Genomic DNA, 16349 nt, shown 5'->3' on the forward strand with positions numbered 1-16349 from the left:
AGAGCCAGTTAAAGCCCCTGGAGGGATCCATGCTTCAAACCGATGTTATCTTAAAACCTGGGAGGGTCATGTGGCCCCGAGAAAGACGGTTTTGCAAGAATTGGAGGATTTCCGCTCAAGTAAATTGATTCTTAAAGATTTGGGGAGGAAGATCCGAAGATCTGCAAATCATAAGAAATATAGAGTTCAGTCAAGTTATAAACCCAGGTAAGATTTCCAGACTTTGGCAAGGACATTCCTTCTGTGAAGAAGGCAGATGAGCATAACTTGAAACCAGCGTTGGGGTCTCTGGACCACCCCCTCTTGAAGTGATGGGCCTGTGGCCGTAGCCCAGGGGATGTGTGTCTATTGCCAACATACGTCCAGTCAACATCCTGGCCAAAATCTCTGGCCAGGAACACCCAGGCATTCAAAGAAGATAGCCCCAAATAGTACATGGAAGGATGTAAGGGTTTCCTGAGCTCCTGGTGAGCTGAATCCCCTGTTATCTGCGGCCCAGACCTGGGGCCTGGGTGACTCTCTGGTAAGTGAAGCTCTGGCCAGTGGGGTGGTGATTGTCAGCCTTGGCAGATGGCGTCGCCCAGGTGGAGGAAGAATTAAGTGAGGCACACGTTTTTTGTGTGTCTTTTGAGAAGGGATTTGTATATATGTAGTATTTTATAAACGTGTAGCATTTTGGCCTATTAAATTGACAATTTTGTAATGCCAACATAAAATGTGCAATTGCTGGGGGGTGGGCATCAACTTAGATTTGTGACTTTAATTTGTTGCAGTTCTGGAACATTTGTAAAAATTTTAGGTTGAGGCCTGGTAGCTCAGTTGGTTAGAGCATTGACCCAATATACCAAGGTTTAGGTTCAACCCATGGTCCAGGCTTATTACAGGCCTTAACCAATGACTGCATAATTAACTGGAACAACAAATCCATGTTTCTCTCTCTCTCTCCCTCTCTCCCCCCTCCTCCCTCCCTTCCTCTTTCTCTCTAAAATCAAGCAATAAAAAATTTTTTTTAAATGTTAGGTTAACAGTGTTTTATAAGTTCAATTTGTTAAAATTAGAATTATTTAGTATTAAAAAGATGGCTTTTGTTAGTTCAGACAGTTAAAGAATTTTACAAGAAAATAGGGTACAATTTAAACATTAAAAAAGTTTTAAAATTTTGTAAATGGGCCCATATGCTCTTAAAAGTAATCATTTACATTTACTGGATGCAAGGTTGCTAGACTTAGCAAATAAAAATACAGAGCATTAAGTACATCTGACCTTTAGATAATTCTAACTTAATTTGGCATCCCATATTTTACCTGGCAATCCTAGCTGATCTTATAAAAAGGATAAGAACTTTCATAAGCCGATCTTAAAAGCATGACATTTTCCAAGGCAATCACCACCTTGTCAAGGTCCTGGGAAAGGTTTTATTTTCGTTCCCAGCGTGAAAAATCAGCTAACCTATAAGATGACCAAACGAATCTGTTTTTGCATTATTAAATTCGATAATTTAAATATTAATTTGAAAAATAAACCTCTGAAGAGTGATTTCTGCATGTAGATATTGCCCTTGAGGACTTAAAAAAAAAAAAAAAGTCACATGAACAGACTGAAGCGATTGGCCCCATTCTGTAATTAGCACACTCATTGCATGGAATTGGGCTTTAAAAAGTAGCTAGATTCTGGAAGAAAAACCCTATGCTTCAAAAATTCTCGTGTTTCATCTCACTCACTACTCCCCAAGGCCCTTTCTGTGGTGCCTCCATTTCACAGATGAGCAAACCAAGGCTTGTGCCCAAGGATACACAGCTAGCATCTGGCAGAGCTGGAATTCAAACCTAGTCGCTGACTCCAGACCAGGCTTCTCCCCGCCAAACTGGGCAGAGCCTTAATAAGGAACTCAACGGCTAGAAGGACTTCCACTTTTTACTGCATGCACTTTGGTATTTGATTCTTTTAAAAACATGCACTTATTTAGTAATTAAAAAGGAAAAGTGCTAGAAGCTTTTTATTTTTAAAGCAGATTAAACAGAGTCCATGCCAACACGTCTCCGTGCAGCTGAGCCGTGGGCAGCTTTCCTCCGGTTCCAGGAGTCATTGGCAACGGAGGGCCGGTGACAAGGCTGTGCTGGCTGGCCCGGCAAAGCCGAAACCCTCCCTCATCCTCTGCGGGGCTGGTGTTGGAACTGAAGAGTGAGAGGCAGTCCCCTCAGGATCCGGGAGCCTGGAAGGAAGGGCAGCCACTGGCCTGACCCACGCTGAACACGGAGGGGTCCTTCCTCCTGCGACTCAGTGGCTATGGAGGGCATTTCCTGGGGCATGTGCTTCAACACTCGTCTACAGGATGCTCCTGAAAAACGGACAAATACACATCACTCCTTTCTGGAGATTTATAATCCACATGAGCATATTAAATGTTCTGGAAAGTCCTGTACTTTAAAAAACTGCTAAAATGTGTTGAAACAGGGTGTCCTGAATTTATTGTCAATGGAACCCTTTTCTTCGTATAATTCTGTTTAATATCTTGAGCAATGTCCACCTTGACAATTACAAGAATAGTCAGACCTTCAAGGCCGTAAGCTCACGTTCTTATCAGTAAGTCCCTACCAAGGAGTCCCATGCATGTCCCATGAGTGGGCAGAAATGCAGACCAAGAGCTCAGACACATGGCCCCAAACTTCAGTGGCAGCCACGGCCATGCACCCTGAGCCCTGGTGGGCAGGAGTCAGTGGGGGCCAATACACCGAGGTGCAGGACACCTCAGAATCTGAGGAAGGCAAGGTGGAGATTCCAGAGGGAGTAAAGATGCCACGAGCTGAGTCACCCAGAGCAGCAAAAAGAAACAAGGGGTTGGTGGGCAAGTCCCCGATACTGGCAGGCGATGAGTCCCGTGACCCAAACAGGTGTTTCCATGAGTGATGCTACTCTTCGTCTAACAAGGAATGAGCCCCAACAATACTCTTGTAATGTATGCTGATCGCTCCAGTCATCTCGTTTCACAACCAGCTTGAGGTTTGGCACAGGGGAGGTCTGTTACGTAAGGCTGCCTAATGGAGACAGACCTCACTTTTGTCTGTTGGTTTCCAGCTGATGAAGCAGACCCTGGGTTTAGACCTCACACAGCATCTTCCACACAGGCCTTGCCTGGACCTCAAGCAGGTCACTTTGTGAAGGGCAGGCCTCGGTGGGGCACTGCTCTGAGGAGAACCCTTCCAACGATCTTTATCTGCCATAAAGGCCAAGCTCCTGACTGAGGCCTTTACCTACGCGCCTCTTCAAGGTCACGTTGCTCTACTCTCCTCTTCCTCCCCCACTGGGCTCCCCTCACACCACCTAGCTTTCAGTTCCCGCCTCAAGGCCTTTGCTCAGCTTTTTCTTCCACTTTCAATGCTCTTACTTCCTCCCACCTCGAGGTCTCCGCTAAAATGCCACTTTCAGAGAAGCCTTGCTGGGCCCCTCAGCCCATCAGACTCTTTCCTCTTACTGTCTTTCATGGCCTAGTTCCTCTGTTTTGTTGGCTAATGTCTGTCTGCCTCCCAGATGGCTCTGTGTGTGTGCACCGCTTAGAACAGGTCTGGCATGGAGCAGGTGCTCAATAAAACATTGTTGAATTCCTGGTATGATGCTCTGACTGACTCCAGAACCCAGCTTCTTGACCACCTTGTGAGAGTGCTTACCTGGTAGATCTGTGACAGTTTATTGAGTTTATAACTAAAGGGCAGGCTCGGCATACTGTCTCAATCAGGGAGATATTCTGTCTCCAGTATAAACTGTGCACAGAATGGATTGCTATCACTATTTTACAGATGAGAAAATTGAGAAATAAGGAAGTCAGGTCCCAGCCGCTGACTGTGAAGTGATATCAAAGGCAGGTATTTGGGTTCTCAGGATTGATTCTTTTGCCAACCCTTTCTTTATAGATTCAAAAGGGCACATTAACTTGGACCTTATCTGGCCTATCTCAAACTCTGTGCTGATTCTGTTGCAATTAATGGTTTAAATCTTCCAGGGGGACTAGAGTGAGGCAAATGGCACACTGGCCTCTGATGCAAAATGTAAATAGGAGCTAAACAACTCAATAATCAAGATAAGTAATATTTTAATGCAATATTTTGAATAACCAAAATTAATGCAGAAACATACATGATGAACAAAGTATCAGCATCTTACCTAATAATAGACAAACATGTAAATTGACCGTACCTTCACTACACCCATAGCCAATCAGAGTGAGTATGCAAACTAACCCCCAAAAAAGATGGCAGTTAATTTGCATAATAGGCACCCAGCACTGTGTCCCAGGAACATCCTGGCACCCAGGTCACTGTGCGATAAGGCCACCTGGGCCCAGAGCAGCCTGGGAAGGGCCTGAGCCAGGGGGCTCCTGGGCAGGGCCAAGCCTGCAATCAGAACGAGGGGGCAGGAGTGGAGCCTGCAATCAATTGCAGGGAGCCAGGGAGCCGGGCAGCCGGGGGTCTGCTCCTGCCCAAGGCCGAAAGCCTCTAGCCTGGGCAGTGGGCAGGAGCGGAGCCTGTGATCGATCACAGGGAGCCGGGCAGCTGGGGGTCTGCTCCTGCCTAAGGCCAAAAGCTTTTGACCTGGGCAGTGGGCAGGAGCTGAGCCTGCAATCACAGGGAGCCTGGGGTCCCCTGCCCAAGGCCTAAAGCCTCTGCCAGAGGCTTTTGGCCTGGGCAGGGCTGGGCAGGGCCAGAGCCAGCGATCAGAGGGAGCTGGAGGCCCCTGCCCAGGCCTAAAGCTTCGGCCAGAGGCTTTAGGCCTGGGCAGGCTCCAGGCCTCGATTGGTGTGAACTATAGAGGAAACACCTTTTCTAACTGCACATTGGCTAAGCTTCCTGTATGCCACTGGTAATATTCTTAGTAACTTGGGTAATAAGAATCCAAAAAGGTGATCTAGGGTTTTTCTACCACACTTCTGGAGAAAAAAATGAAGGTCCGCTGCTGGAGGGCTAAGAAATGTCATTTCCTGCCCTAGCCGGTTTGACTCGGTGGATAATGTCTCGGCCTGCTGACAGCAGGGTCTGGGTTGATTCTGATCAAGGGCATGTACCTAGGTTGCAGGCTCCTCCCTGGCTGGGGCCCAGATCAGGGCTCATGCAGGAGGCAACCAAGCAAAGTGTTCCTCTCACTTTGATGTTTCTCTCTGTCTTTCCCTTTCTCTTTCACATTCTCTAAAAGTCAATGGAAACATATCCTCAGGTGAGGATAAAAAAAAAAAAGAAAGAAAGAAATGCATATCCTATGAAAGACACATCTTGAAAATGCCTAAAGAAAGTTGTCTTTTTTTCTTGGTGAAGGGACTCGAGTCCGTGTTGATGAAAACACCTTGGTGGCTGCGGTGACTGTCAGTGGCTGCAGCAGCGGGGTGATGGGGCTGATGCCTTCCCCTGATCAGCCGTCAGTAGGACATCCCCTAAGGGCTCCCAGTATGTGAGAGGGGGCAGGTTGGGCTGAGGGACACCCTCCACCCCCCAGTGCACGAATTTTGTGCACCAGGCCACTAGTCTTTAATAATGACAGAACCCAACCCGGAACTTTCACGACCCTGCCTCATCCACCTCACCCTAATCCTGCCCCTGGGACCTGCAGATCTGTGAAACCATTCTCGGCACCCCCAGAGTGGAAAGCCTGTTGGTCAAAGGATGACACGGGAGAAAACAGAGCCCTCTTCTGGCTGATAGTCAGCACTGTTCCTCTCCTAGGGAGCCACGTTCACCATTTTTGTGCATCTCAGTGCTAGGACAGACCCTCTGGGCACCACGATGCTTTTCACCCCGACCTCCTTATGAGACACCGAGGTTGAGAAGTTGCAGGCAGGTCACAGGCTGCCATTGAAGCCCCAGGCCACCTCTTTGCCCTGGCCACCACACTGCTCGGGGCCCATTGCCTTTCTCTCCTCACCACCGGCGAAAACATGCCCAAGGACTTGTCCTTGCTTCTTTGGCCGATGCTAAAGCTGCCTGTTAATACTTAGTAGGCTTTTCCAAGCTGACCATGAGAGGGGCCGGTGAGGAAACAGGTCCAAGAGGTGGAGGGTTCTCACAGCTGCTGACTGGTGGGCCTTGAGCAGGGAGCTGGAAGCTTGCCCAACTGCACAGTGTCATTCTTCTTAAGGCTTTGGTAGTTTCTCAGCTTTATTCTATTTATGTTTTACTTTTATTTTTCAACTAGGGGCCCAGTGCACAAAATTCGTGCACTGGGGGTGGGGGGATCCCTCAGCCCAACCTGCCCCCTCTCACATACTGGGAGCCCTAAGGGGATGTCCTACTGACGGCTTAGGCCGGCTCCTGTAAGCCGCAGTCTGGCCTCCCTTTGTGGGAGGCAACCGGGCTGATCAGGGGAAGGCATCAGCCCCATCACCCCGCTGCTGCAGCCACTGACAGTCACCGCAGCCACCAAGGTGTTTTCATCAACACGGACTCCAGTCCCTTCACCAAGAAAAAAAGACAACTTTCTTTAGGCATTTTCAAGATGTGTCTTTCATAGGATATGCATTTCTTTCTTTCTTTTTTTTTTTATCCTCACATGAGGATATGTTTCCATTGACTTTTAGAGAATGTGAAAGAGAAAGGGAAAGACAGAGAGAAACATCAAAGTGAGAGGAACACTTTGCTTGGTTGCCTCCTGCATGAGCCCTGATCTGGGCCCCAGCCAGGGAGGAGCCTGTAACCTAGGTACATGCCCTTGATCAGAATCAACCCAGACCCTGCTGTCAGCAGGCCGAGACATTATCCACTGAGTCAAACCGGCTAAGGCAGGAAATGACATTTCTTAGCCCTCCAGCAGTGAACCTTCGTTTTTTTCTCCAGAAGTGTGGTAGAAAAACCCTAGATCACCTTTTTGGATTCTTATTACCCAAGTTACTAAGAATATTACCAGTGGCATACAGGAAGCTTAACCAATGTGCAGTTAGAAAAGGTGTTTCCTCTATAGTTCACACCAATCGAGGCCTGGAGCCTGCCCAGGCCTAAAGCCTCTGGCCGAAGCTTTAGGCCCAGGCAGGGGCCCTCCAGCTCCCTCTGATCACCGGCTCCACCCCTGCCCAGCCCTGCCCAGGCTGAAAGCCTCTGGCAGAGGCTTTAGGCCTTGGGCAGGGGACCCCAGGCTCCCTGTTATCGCAGGCTCCGCTCCTGCCCACTGCCCAGGCTGAAAGCCCAAGGCTTTGGCCTTGAACAGGAGCAGACCCCCAGCTGCCCGGCTCCCTGCGATTGATCGCAGGCTCCACTCCTGCCCCCTTGTTCTGATTGTAGGCTTGGCCCTGCCCAGGAGCCCTCTGGCTCAGGCCCTTCCCAGGCTGCTCTGGGCCCAGGTGGCCTTATCGCACAGTGACCTGGGTGCCAGGATGTTCCTGGGACACAGTCACTGGGCACCTATGTATGCAAATTAATGGCCATCGTTTTTGGGTTAATTTGCATAATCACTCTGATTGGCTATGGGCGTAGCAAAGGTACGGTCAATTTACATGTTTGTCTATTATTAGGTAAGATTATTTTAAATGTGCATAAAAGTTGCTACTATAGCCCCAAACACTTGTGTACTCTTTACCCGGATTCATCAATGAACATTTAGCCCCATTTGCTTTTTCATTTGTTTTCTATATATAAGGACGTCTCTGTTTTTTTTTCTTCTGAACTGTTAAGAGTTAGTTGGAGACTTTCTGACCCTTTGCCCCTAAACACTTTAGGGTGATTTCTCAAGGACAAGTATATTCTCTTATATAACCACAGGACTATATGAAAAGCGGAAGGTTTAGCAATTATAAGTTATTATCTAATTTATGAACCTTATTCAAATCTTACCAGTTACACTAATAATGTTCTTGACAGCAATTTTTCTTTCTGGCCCAGGATCCAATCCAAGATTGTGCATTGCCCTTAGCAGTTCTGCCTCCTTGTCTCCTCTAACCTGAGCAGTTCCCCAGCTCCTCTGCTTTTTTTTTTTTTTTTTAATTTCTTTATTAATTAAGGTGTCACATATTTGTCCTCATCCCCCCATTCCCATCCCACACCCCTCGCCACGGATGCCCCAACCCCCTGTTGAACTTAACCGTTGGATAGGCTCATATGCATGCACACAAGTCCTTTGGTTGATCTCTCCCCGCTCCCCCCAACCTCCCCTATCCTCCCTCTGAGGCCCGATAGTCCGATCGATGCCTCCTTGTTTCTGGTTCTGTTCTTGTTCAGTCTATGTTGTTCATCATTTCCCCTAGATGAGCGAGATCATGTGTCACTAGAGATATACTTATAAGAACTGAATGTGAGACGAGCAATAATAGTTATGCTGACAGGCAAATGAATCAGTCTGTAGTGAGTTTCTTTCTGGACCAACAGTTCTTTAGAGACCCAATTTCAATGTCCACCAGTTCCTTATGTGTACATGTCAGCACTGACCCTCAGCTCTGGATGGTGGACAAATGGTGGTAACAGAGGTCCGACTCCCTCTGGTTTGGTCTCGGCCGGACCCAGGGGCATGGCTTCACCTGGACTCAGGGGCTCGTGGCCTCACCCAGACCCAGGGGCGCGTGGCCTCTCCCAGACCCAGGGGCGCGTGGCCTCACCCGGAGCTTGGTGCACGCAGCCTCACCCGGACCCGGGACCCAGCCTCACCCGGATCCAGGGACACATGGCCTCACCTGGACCCGGGGGCGCGTGGCCTCTCCCAGACCCAGGGGCGCGTGGCTCCTCTGCTTTTTATGTCCTTGACGTTTTTGAAGTGTACAGGCCAGCCATTTTGTTGCATCTCCCTCCGTTTAGGTTTGTCTGAGGTTTCCTCATGATTAGATTCGGGCAATGTATTTGGGGCAGGACTACCACTTATGTGTCTCACGGAATTTCTTAAAGGAGCTTCCCCTAGTGTTCACAGGGCGGCTGGTGACTGAAACCCGGGAAGCAGATTATGATTTAAAAGCTCCTAACCACAGCACCTAACTTTTAGTAAGTGCTTGCTGTCTGAGGCTGCATTTGTTGATTTGGAGGGGTGTTCTCGCCTTGGAACAATGTTGTTGGGGTGCTAATGTTGGATCACAAGAGTAATAAAACAGTAGTAGCAACTACAGGTATTGAGCTGTATTAGGCCCCATATTACACATCTTCTTTTCATGTACTAGGCCTTTAAACCTCACTACCACCTGAGTACTACTTTATCTTCATCTTATGGGTGAGAAAACTGAGCCTCAGGGGGGGTCCATCTCTTGCCTCAGGTCTTCCAGCTAGGAAAGGCACTGCCAGGACTGTTCGACCCCTGAGTACAAGCACCTGGTTTGTCTCCTACACCATGTCGTCTCTGGCACTTACTGGTGACAAGGACCCACGAGTATTCCAGCTCAGAGCACTGAGATAATCCACGTCCCAATCCCTCGCCCCAGACCCCCAGCAAGTGGGGATGTTTTCTCTCCATATTCTGGAACCCCCTGCTTACCCAACACATAAGGGGCATGAGAGCTTGGGAGACACCCAGGCTGTGAGTAGAGGACCTCAATAGGTTGTGTGATGTCCTCTAGGAGTCATCATCATGCATTGGGCAATTATTTACAAGTTCAACGAAAACTACATCTATCCCAAAGACAGGCTGAGGAAAGCAACTATGAGCAGAAGATGTCAATCCTTATCAAACAGTGACTCATGAATGAGTCTCAAGGCAGGAACCCACCCACAGGCAGAACCTGCTCCAAAGTCATCTCAGAACCTGATTAGATGCAGGTCAGTGACATTCATAACGCACGACCTTAAGAAATCAGCCTCGGAGACTTGTTTATACAAGCCGCTCCCTGCCTGGGACTGGGGATCATCTTGCACTGTGGGTCTTTTGGGGGACTTTACTATTCACTCATTTAACAATTCACCCTACTAAGTGTGTGTGGGGGAGAGGGAGGGTAGGGTACAAAGATAATACAGTTCCTGCCCTTGGGGACTCAGTAGGTTGTGGGATCTAATTTAACTAAAATTAGATAGTTAATTGGACTTAGCTTTGGATTCGTAAGTTTCCTGCGTCCCTGAGCTATCCTTCTATATCCATTGGCCACAGAGAGTTCATGATTTTGAATGACCAATGTAAATCTTTTTTTGGTAAAGACAAAATATGTATTTATTAGTTGGAGGAAATATATGTTCAAAGAATACTCTCCCAAAGATCATGTCTGAAGTTCCACACTTTCATCAAATATAATGGTTTATTTTGAAGCAGAATATACTACTAGACAAGCCAATAATTTAGTTTAACTAGAAATTATAATTACAATTTACTAAATGAAGATGCCATATTGAAATTATTGATTATTCTATAGTTACAGTTTAAGCAACTTTTTCCTAAACCAGCGTAGTGATTAATTCTTGACACCTCATTCTGTGATAAAGACATACTTCAGACAGTCTTCATGGAACAAACTCATTCAACAAAGCTGATGATACATTCCGTAAAGTAAACTACATTCTCTCATCGAGTGGGCGAAGTCTGTTTCCAATGGGGGGAAAGTGGGGCTCTGGCCGCCAGTCCCTCAGCAGGCCCAGTGGGGAGCCCGCCCTCCTCTGGGATCCTCTTTAGCACATTCCCGGCTGAGGACCCTCAGGTCCTGCCATGCTAGGAGAGCTGCTCGGTCCTCCATCCCCTCAGCCTGGCCAACTGCTATGGCGTCGAGTCCTCCTGAAGATTTCTCCAAATGACCCACCCCAAGGTCCTGAACATCCAAGGCCTCTTGTCCAAGACAAACAGGAAATGGGTTCCCCAAAAGGGGCCTCTCTGGAGCTTAAAAAAGTGAAATTTACTTGCATTGTGCTACAGAAATAAAAAACTTCAAGATCTGTCCTTGGAAAACCACTCACTTGCAATCTCAGGGCCCTGACAGAGAATAAGAATTGTTGTAAGTACAGCACTCCTGCTACTCCATTTAAAAATGCCAGTTAGGTTTTGTAAGATGTAGAATCTGTAACGCCTACATCATGAGAATGACAGGTGACACCTGAATGAAACAGGCACTGTCTTCCAGGAGGTCCTAGGATTTACAAGATGCTTCGGGGTTACCATCACAAGAAGCCTCTGTGGGCAGGGACAAGAGATGCCACAAACCAAACACAAGGCAGGGTGGCGAATGGACGGAGAATGGAGGAACACCACTGGGCAGACGGCACATCTGATGGGCAGGCTAACTCGTGGAGGTCAGGTCCGCAAATCCCAAGGGGCGAATGAGGGACAGGGACCCCTCTCCCCCGGTTCTAGAGCCTGGGAAAATCTAGCCTCCCATCTCTCTGGACTGAACTCTTGAAAGTTTCCAGAGTGATGGAGGCAACAGCAGGGACGGGGTGGGGTGTCCCATGTCCCATGAACTAGGGGGAGGCTGCCCCTGAGCTGGTTCTGAGACTCCTTTAAGCTCCCAGGGAGTGCAGGGGCAGCTCCAGACACTCTCCCTCCCTGGCCCCAATCCGGGCAGCACAGTCTAGAGTAGGTTCTGAGTGTCCTCAGTGGGGAATGCTGGGATTTGGCTGACATGCAAGTTGCATTAACCCTTTGCACTCGCTTGCTTTTTTCTCAATTCCTTTATTCTAATGCTAACCGTGTCGAGTCACACTAGACATCCGAGTGCAAAAGGTTAATGGTGCTTGGCAATGACGTCAGGGTTGACTACAGTGCTGCATGTTTTCTTTCCATTTTTGGTAGGATGCTAAAACTATGGGTTCATTAAGCAGCACAGTCTAGAGTAGGTTCTGAGTGTCCTCAGTGGGGAATGCTGGGATTTGGCTGACATGCAAGTTGCATTAATGGTGCTTGACAATGACATCAGGGTTGACTACAGAGCTGCACATTTTTTCCCCCATTTTTGGTAGGATGCTAAAACTATGGGTTCATTAACTACTTAGCAGAGGAATGATTCAGTGGAGGCATCGAGGAGGCTGAACAGGATCACTCTTCAGTAGTATACAGCCTCGACCAGAACAGCGGCCACAACGCCCAGGACGACGAGGAGCAGGAGACTGAGTTTTCCTTTGCTGAATCGTTTCAAAAGGAAGAATTTTGCCCAATCCACCTTTGACTGGCTGTTGGGGGGATATCTGAGTTTGTAAGCACCTTCTCTCTTTAAACTTTTCAATAAACAGGGACGTTGATGAGAAAAGGTATCAAAACTATGCTTTCCGTGATAAGCTCCCATCCCACTGGAACCCACGCCTCCGAAGGGCAGAGAGCTGAGCATGAAGTGCATGATCACGTCGTTGACCGTGACACCCCCGCTGGACGTGCAGTCCATCATCTGCCAGACAAGCTTGTTGTTATGAGAAAACACGTAGAAAGCCAATGGCTTTTCGCGATCATTTATGAACTTTATGGCTTCATCTGCATTCTTCACAGGCACTATTGGAAGAATTGGTCCAAAAATTTCTTCTCGCATCACCCTGGTTTCAGGATCAACGTCAGTAAGTTCTGTTGGGGCGATGTAGCCGGTGGCTTCATCAGGCTCCCCACCAAACGCTATCTTCTGTCCTTCAAGCAAACTCAGGAGCCTCTTAAAATGACGAAGATTGACGATCCTTTCATAATCAGGAGATTCTTTTATATTTTCTCCATAAAACTCCTTCACAGTTTCCTTTAATCTTCTGCACGATTTGACCCTGGAGAGATGGTTCACAGAGAATGTAGTCGGGAGCAATGCAGGTTTGGCCACAGTTCATGTACTTCCCCCAGGCTATGCGTCTGCAGGCGATGTCCAGGTCACAATCTGTGTCGATGTAGCACGGACTCTTCCCTCCCAGTTCCAGAGTCACAGGGGTCAGATGCTTGGCAGCAGCTGCCATGACAATTTTTCCAACCGCAGTGCTTCCAGTGTAGAGAATGTGGTCAAATCGCTGCTTCAGGAGCTGGGTGGTTTCCTCAACGCCACCATTAATCACAACATACAGGTCCTGGTCTAAATACTGGGGGAGGAGCTTAGCCAAGATGTTGACTGTATTTTCACTTACTTCAGAAGGCTTGATAATCACAGCATTTCCTGCAGCAATGGCTCCTGTCAGTGGCTGCATGGTGAGAGCGAAGGGGTAGTTCCAAGCCCCTATAATCAGGACGACCCCCAGGGGCTCTGGCTGGACGTAGGCCTCATCCATCATGGTGAGCAGGTTCCTCTTGGCTGGCTTAGCAGTAATCCACTCAGGAAGCTGCTCCAGCACGAGATCAACTTCCCCAAGAATGGTAATGGCTTCCTGGCTGTATGCATTCAGCTCACTCTTGCTCAGGTCCGAGGCGATGGCCGCCAGGATGTCCCTCTCGCGCTCCTGCACCATCCTGCGCAGCGCCTCCAGCTGCTGTAGCCAGAACCTCAGGGGGCGCGACCTCGACCGGTCCCGCCCACCGCCGGGAGCTGACCGCGGGCAGGTCCAGGCTGGGGTGCAGCCTCCCGACCCGACCCGACAGGTAGGGGATGGGGAGGTTCCCGGAGCGGCCTAGGTGCCGGTGGGGTGGGGGGAGCCGATCAGTGTAAATCCTGGACTCAAACCTTCTGGACCCCCATTGGCCACCGTATTATCTGGACTATCGTGACTTGTCTGTGGAGTTGGGGAGGGTGACCAACCATCTCGTTTGCCGGAGACTGAGGGGGCGCTTTCGGTGTAAAAGCAGGGCAAGTCCCGAGCTAATCTGGATGAGTTGGTCACCACAGTGTTGGAACGGGGGCAGCAGGAGGGGAATAGGCAGGTGGGAGAGGACTAGCCAACTTCTGTTTACACGTTTAGTAATGCTTAGAGCAAGTTTATCAAGTCCACACCATCGTACCCTTGTTTATAGAGAAAGCGAATCCTGGGTTCCCAGGCCTGACTGCACAGCCTCAGAGATCACACGTGTAAATGTAGTGACATGAAGTCTCAAGACTATATTTGTAATTAATTCTCAGAGATTGGAAGCTGACTCCTCTGGAAGCAGAAGTCATTGGAACTTATGTTTCCATGGAGACCAGTCATATCCAATCAGGCTGTGTTCACATACATGTATAGCTGCAATGGAGGGGGGCTGCTGTCACTGAGAAGAGGTGCATTTCTTTTTTTTAATTTATTTTTATTGATTTTTTTACAGAGAAGAAGAGAGAGGGATAGAGAGTTAGAAACATCGATGAGAGAGAAACATCGATCAGCTGCCTCCTGCACACCCCCCACTGGGGATGTGTCCGCAACCAAGGTACATGCCCCCAACTGGAATCGAACCCGGGACCCTTCAGTCCACAGGCCGATGCTCTATCCACTGAGCCAAACTGGTTTCGGCAAGAGGTGCATTTCTTAAGGAAAAGACGCTCAGCAGCACTTTCCTGAACACCCCCCAATGCCCATTCCATCATTTGCAACTTCAGTGGAGTCTCCACAGCAGTCTGCAAAATGTCAGCCTTACACAAGCCCTAACGGTGCTCATGGAGCACCATGGGGAGCAGTGGTTGAGAGCATGGATTCAGGAGACAAGTCTCTATTGCACCAATCGCTGACTATGTGGCCCTGGGCAAGTCACCTAAGCTTAGCTCCCTCATGTGTTAAACTGTGGACATAACAACACCATAGGCTGTGGCTGCTGTAAAGATGAAAACAAATGGGATAATGCATGAAAAGCACAATGCCCAGTACCAGGACAGAGCAGGCAATTCAGAAATGTACACTCGCGCCGGGCCAGTGTGGCTCAGTGGTTGAGCATCAACCATGAACCAAGAGGTCCCCGTGTTGATTCCTGATCAGGGCACATGCCTCGGTTGCAGGCTTGATCTACAGTGGAGGGGGGGAGGGGTGCAGGAGGCAGCCAATCAATGTTTCTAGCTCTCTATCCCTCTCCCTTCCTCTCTCTAAAAACAATAAAAACATATTTTTAAAAGAGGAATAAAAAAGAAATGTACACTAGCTACTAATTGCCACCTGCCCACACTATGGCTTCAAATAAAAATAATCCACTTGGGAACTAACACGAAAGAGCAGGTTGATATCTATACCTCACGACTGGCTTCTCCTAGCTTCACCTGCCCCATCCTTCTCTGCTCTGTCCCAATATCCATCCTGCTTCTGAGTCTTTGGCCTGTTCCTGACCAAACTTGGTTCCTCCTGCTCCTGGCCCCTTTGGGTACCCAGTACTCCCAGTTCCCAGAACCCCAGCCTGAGCACCAGGACCACAGCCTGAAGGGAGACCAGGCTGTGATCCATGCATACAGATGCGTGCCCTGGCTCCCTGCAGGGCCTCAGCAGGCCCGAGAAGAGACAAAATGGGAACAATGAGGGTGCTTTGTCCTTTTGATAAGTTAAATCAGGTAGCATCATGATTTAGATGGCATAATGTGACGCACCTCTTTGAAAGTTTCATTACGGTGTTCATGTTTACATGGTGGGGTGCTTAAAGGCCTCAGAGAGACACCGGGAACAGCTCTGAGGGAGAGATCTTGGAACAGCGATGTGGGTGATGTTTATGCTGATAAGAAGCCTGTGAGGCATCCAGCACAAAGCCTGGGAAAATGTGTGTTTTCTTAGTAAGAAGAATTCTGGCCAGGTGACTCAGTTGGTTAGAGGAGCAGTGGTCGGCAAACTCATTAGTCAACAGAGCAGCAAACCGCGGCTCGCGAGCTGCATGTGGCTCGAAAGCCTTGGTTTGCCAACCACTGGGTTAGAGCACCGCTCTGATACACCAAGGCTGTGGATTCAATCCCCTATCCCCGGTCAAGGCACATACAAGAATCAACTAATGAATGCATAAGTAAGTGGGACAATATATCTATGTTCCTCTCTCTCTCTCTCTCTCTCTCTCTCTCAAAATAAATTAAAAAAAATTTTTTTTAAAGAATTCTGCCCTACACACACACACCCCTCTGCTGGTAACCTTCACCCGTTTATTCCCAGCCTACACTTGGGGTCTTCATAGTCTATTTCCCACCACTGATCTTTGACTATTCAAAGAGCTTTCAGGCCCGTCTAAGGACCACGCAGCCCAGTAAATGCTTGGTGCATGAAGAGCGATGATGCCGATAGCTCATATTCTGCACACTTCCTCCGTGCCAGGTGCAGTGCTGACCTTGAAACGCAATGTTCAGCTTGATCTTCTCTGCAGCCCTTTGATGTTAGTACCATCGTTGATTCTTCATCAGCATCCCCTATTTCCACATGAAGAAACTCAGTTTTATATAGACAAGTAGCCAGTCACTCACCTTTAACAGAGACCAAGCTAATGAAGTGGCAGGGGTGGACTTGATGAAGCCAGAGCCCACCGCCTTCACCTGAGATGCGTTCCACGGACTCAAACTCTTGGAGCTTGGGTTTTGTTATATCTGTGCTGCCGTCTGTGGATCTGGGCGAGCCCCGCAGCCAGGAGGCCCAGTTCAGTGCCTGCAGCCCGTTTGCTTGGAGTGCCAT

General features: G+C 48.6%; 1 protein-coding gene across 1 annotated transcript; it reads right to left on the minus strand.

The window, feature by feature from the left end:
* Positions 1 to 11851: 11851 nt before the first annotated feature.
* LOC129147175 (aldehyde dehydrogenase family 3 member A2-like) lies at positions 11852 to 16349 on the minus strand. Its single transcript, XM_054708165.1, is given in 5 exon segments — positions 11852 to 11881; positions 11883 to 11920; positions 12157 to 12580; positions 12582 to 13345; positions 16214 to 16349. Coding segments are annotated over 5 exon segments (1392 nt in total).

Source organism: Eptesicus fuscus, chromosome 18, assembly GCF_027574615.1.
Source record: "Eptesicus fuscus isolate TK198812 chromosome 18, DD_ASM_mEF_20220401, whole genome shotgun sequence".
Lineage (NCBI taxonomy): Eukaryota > Metazoa > Chordata > Mammalia > Chiroptera > Vespertilionidae > Eptesicus > Eptesicus fuscus.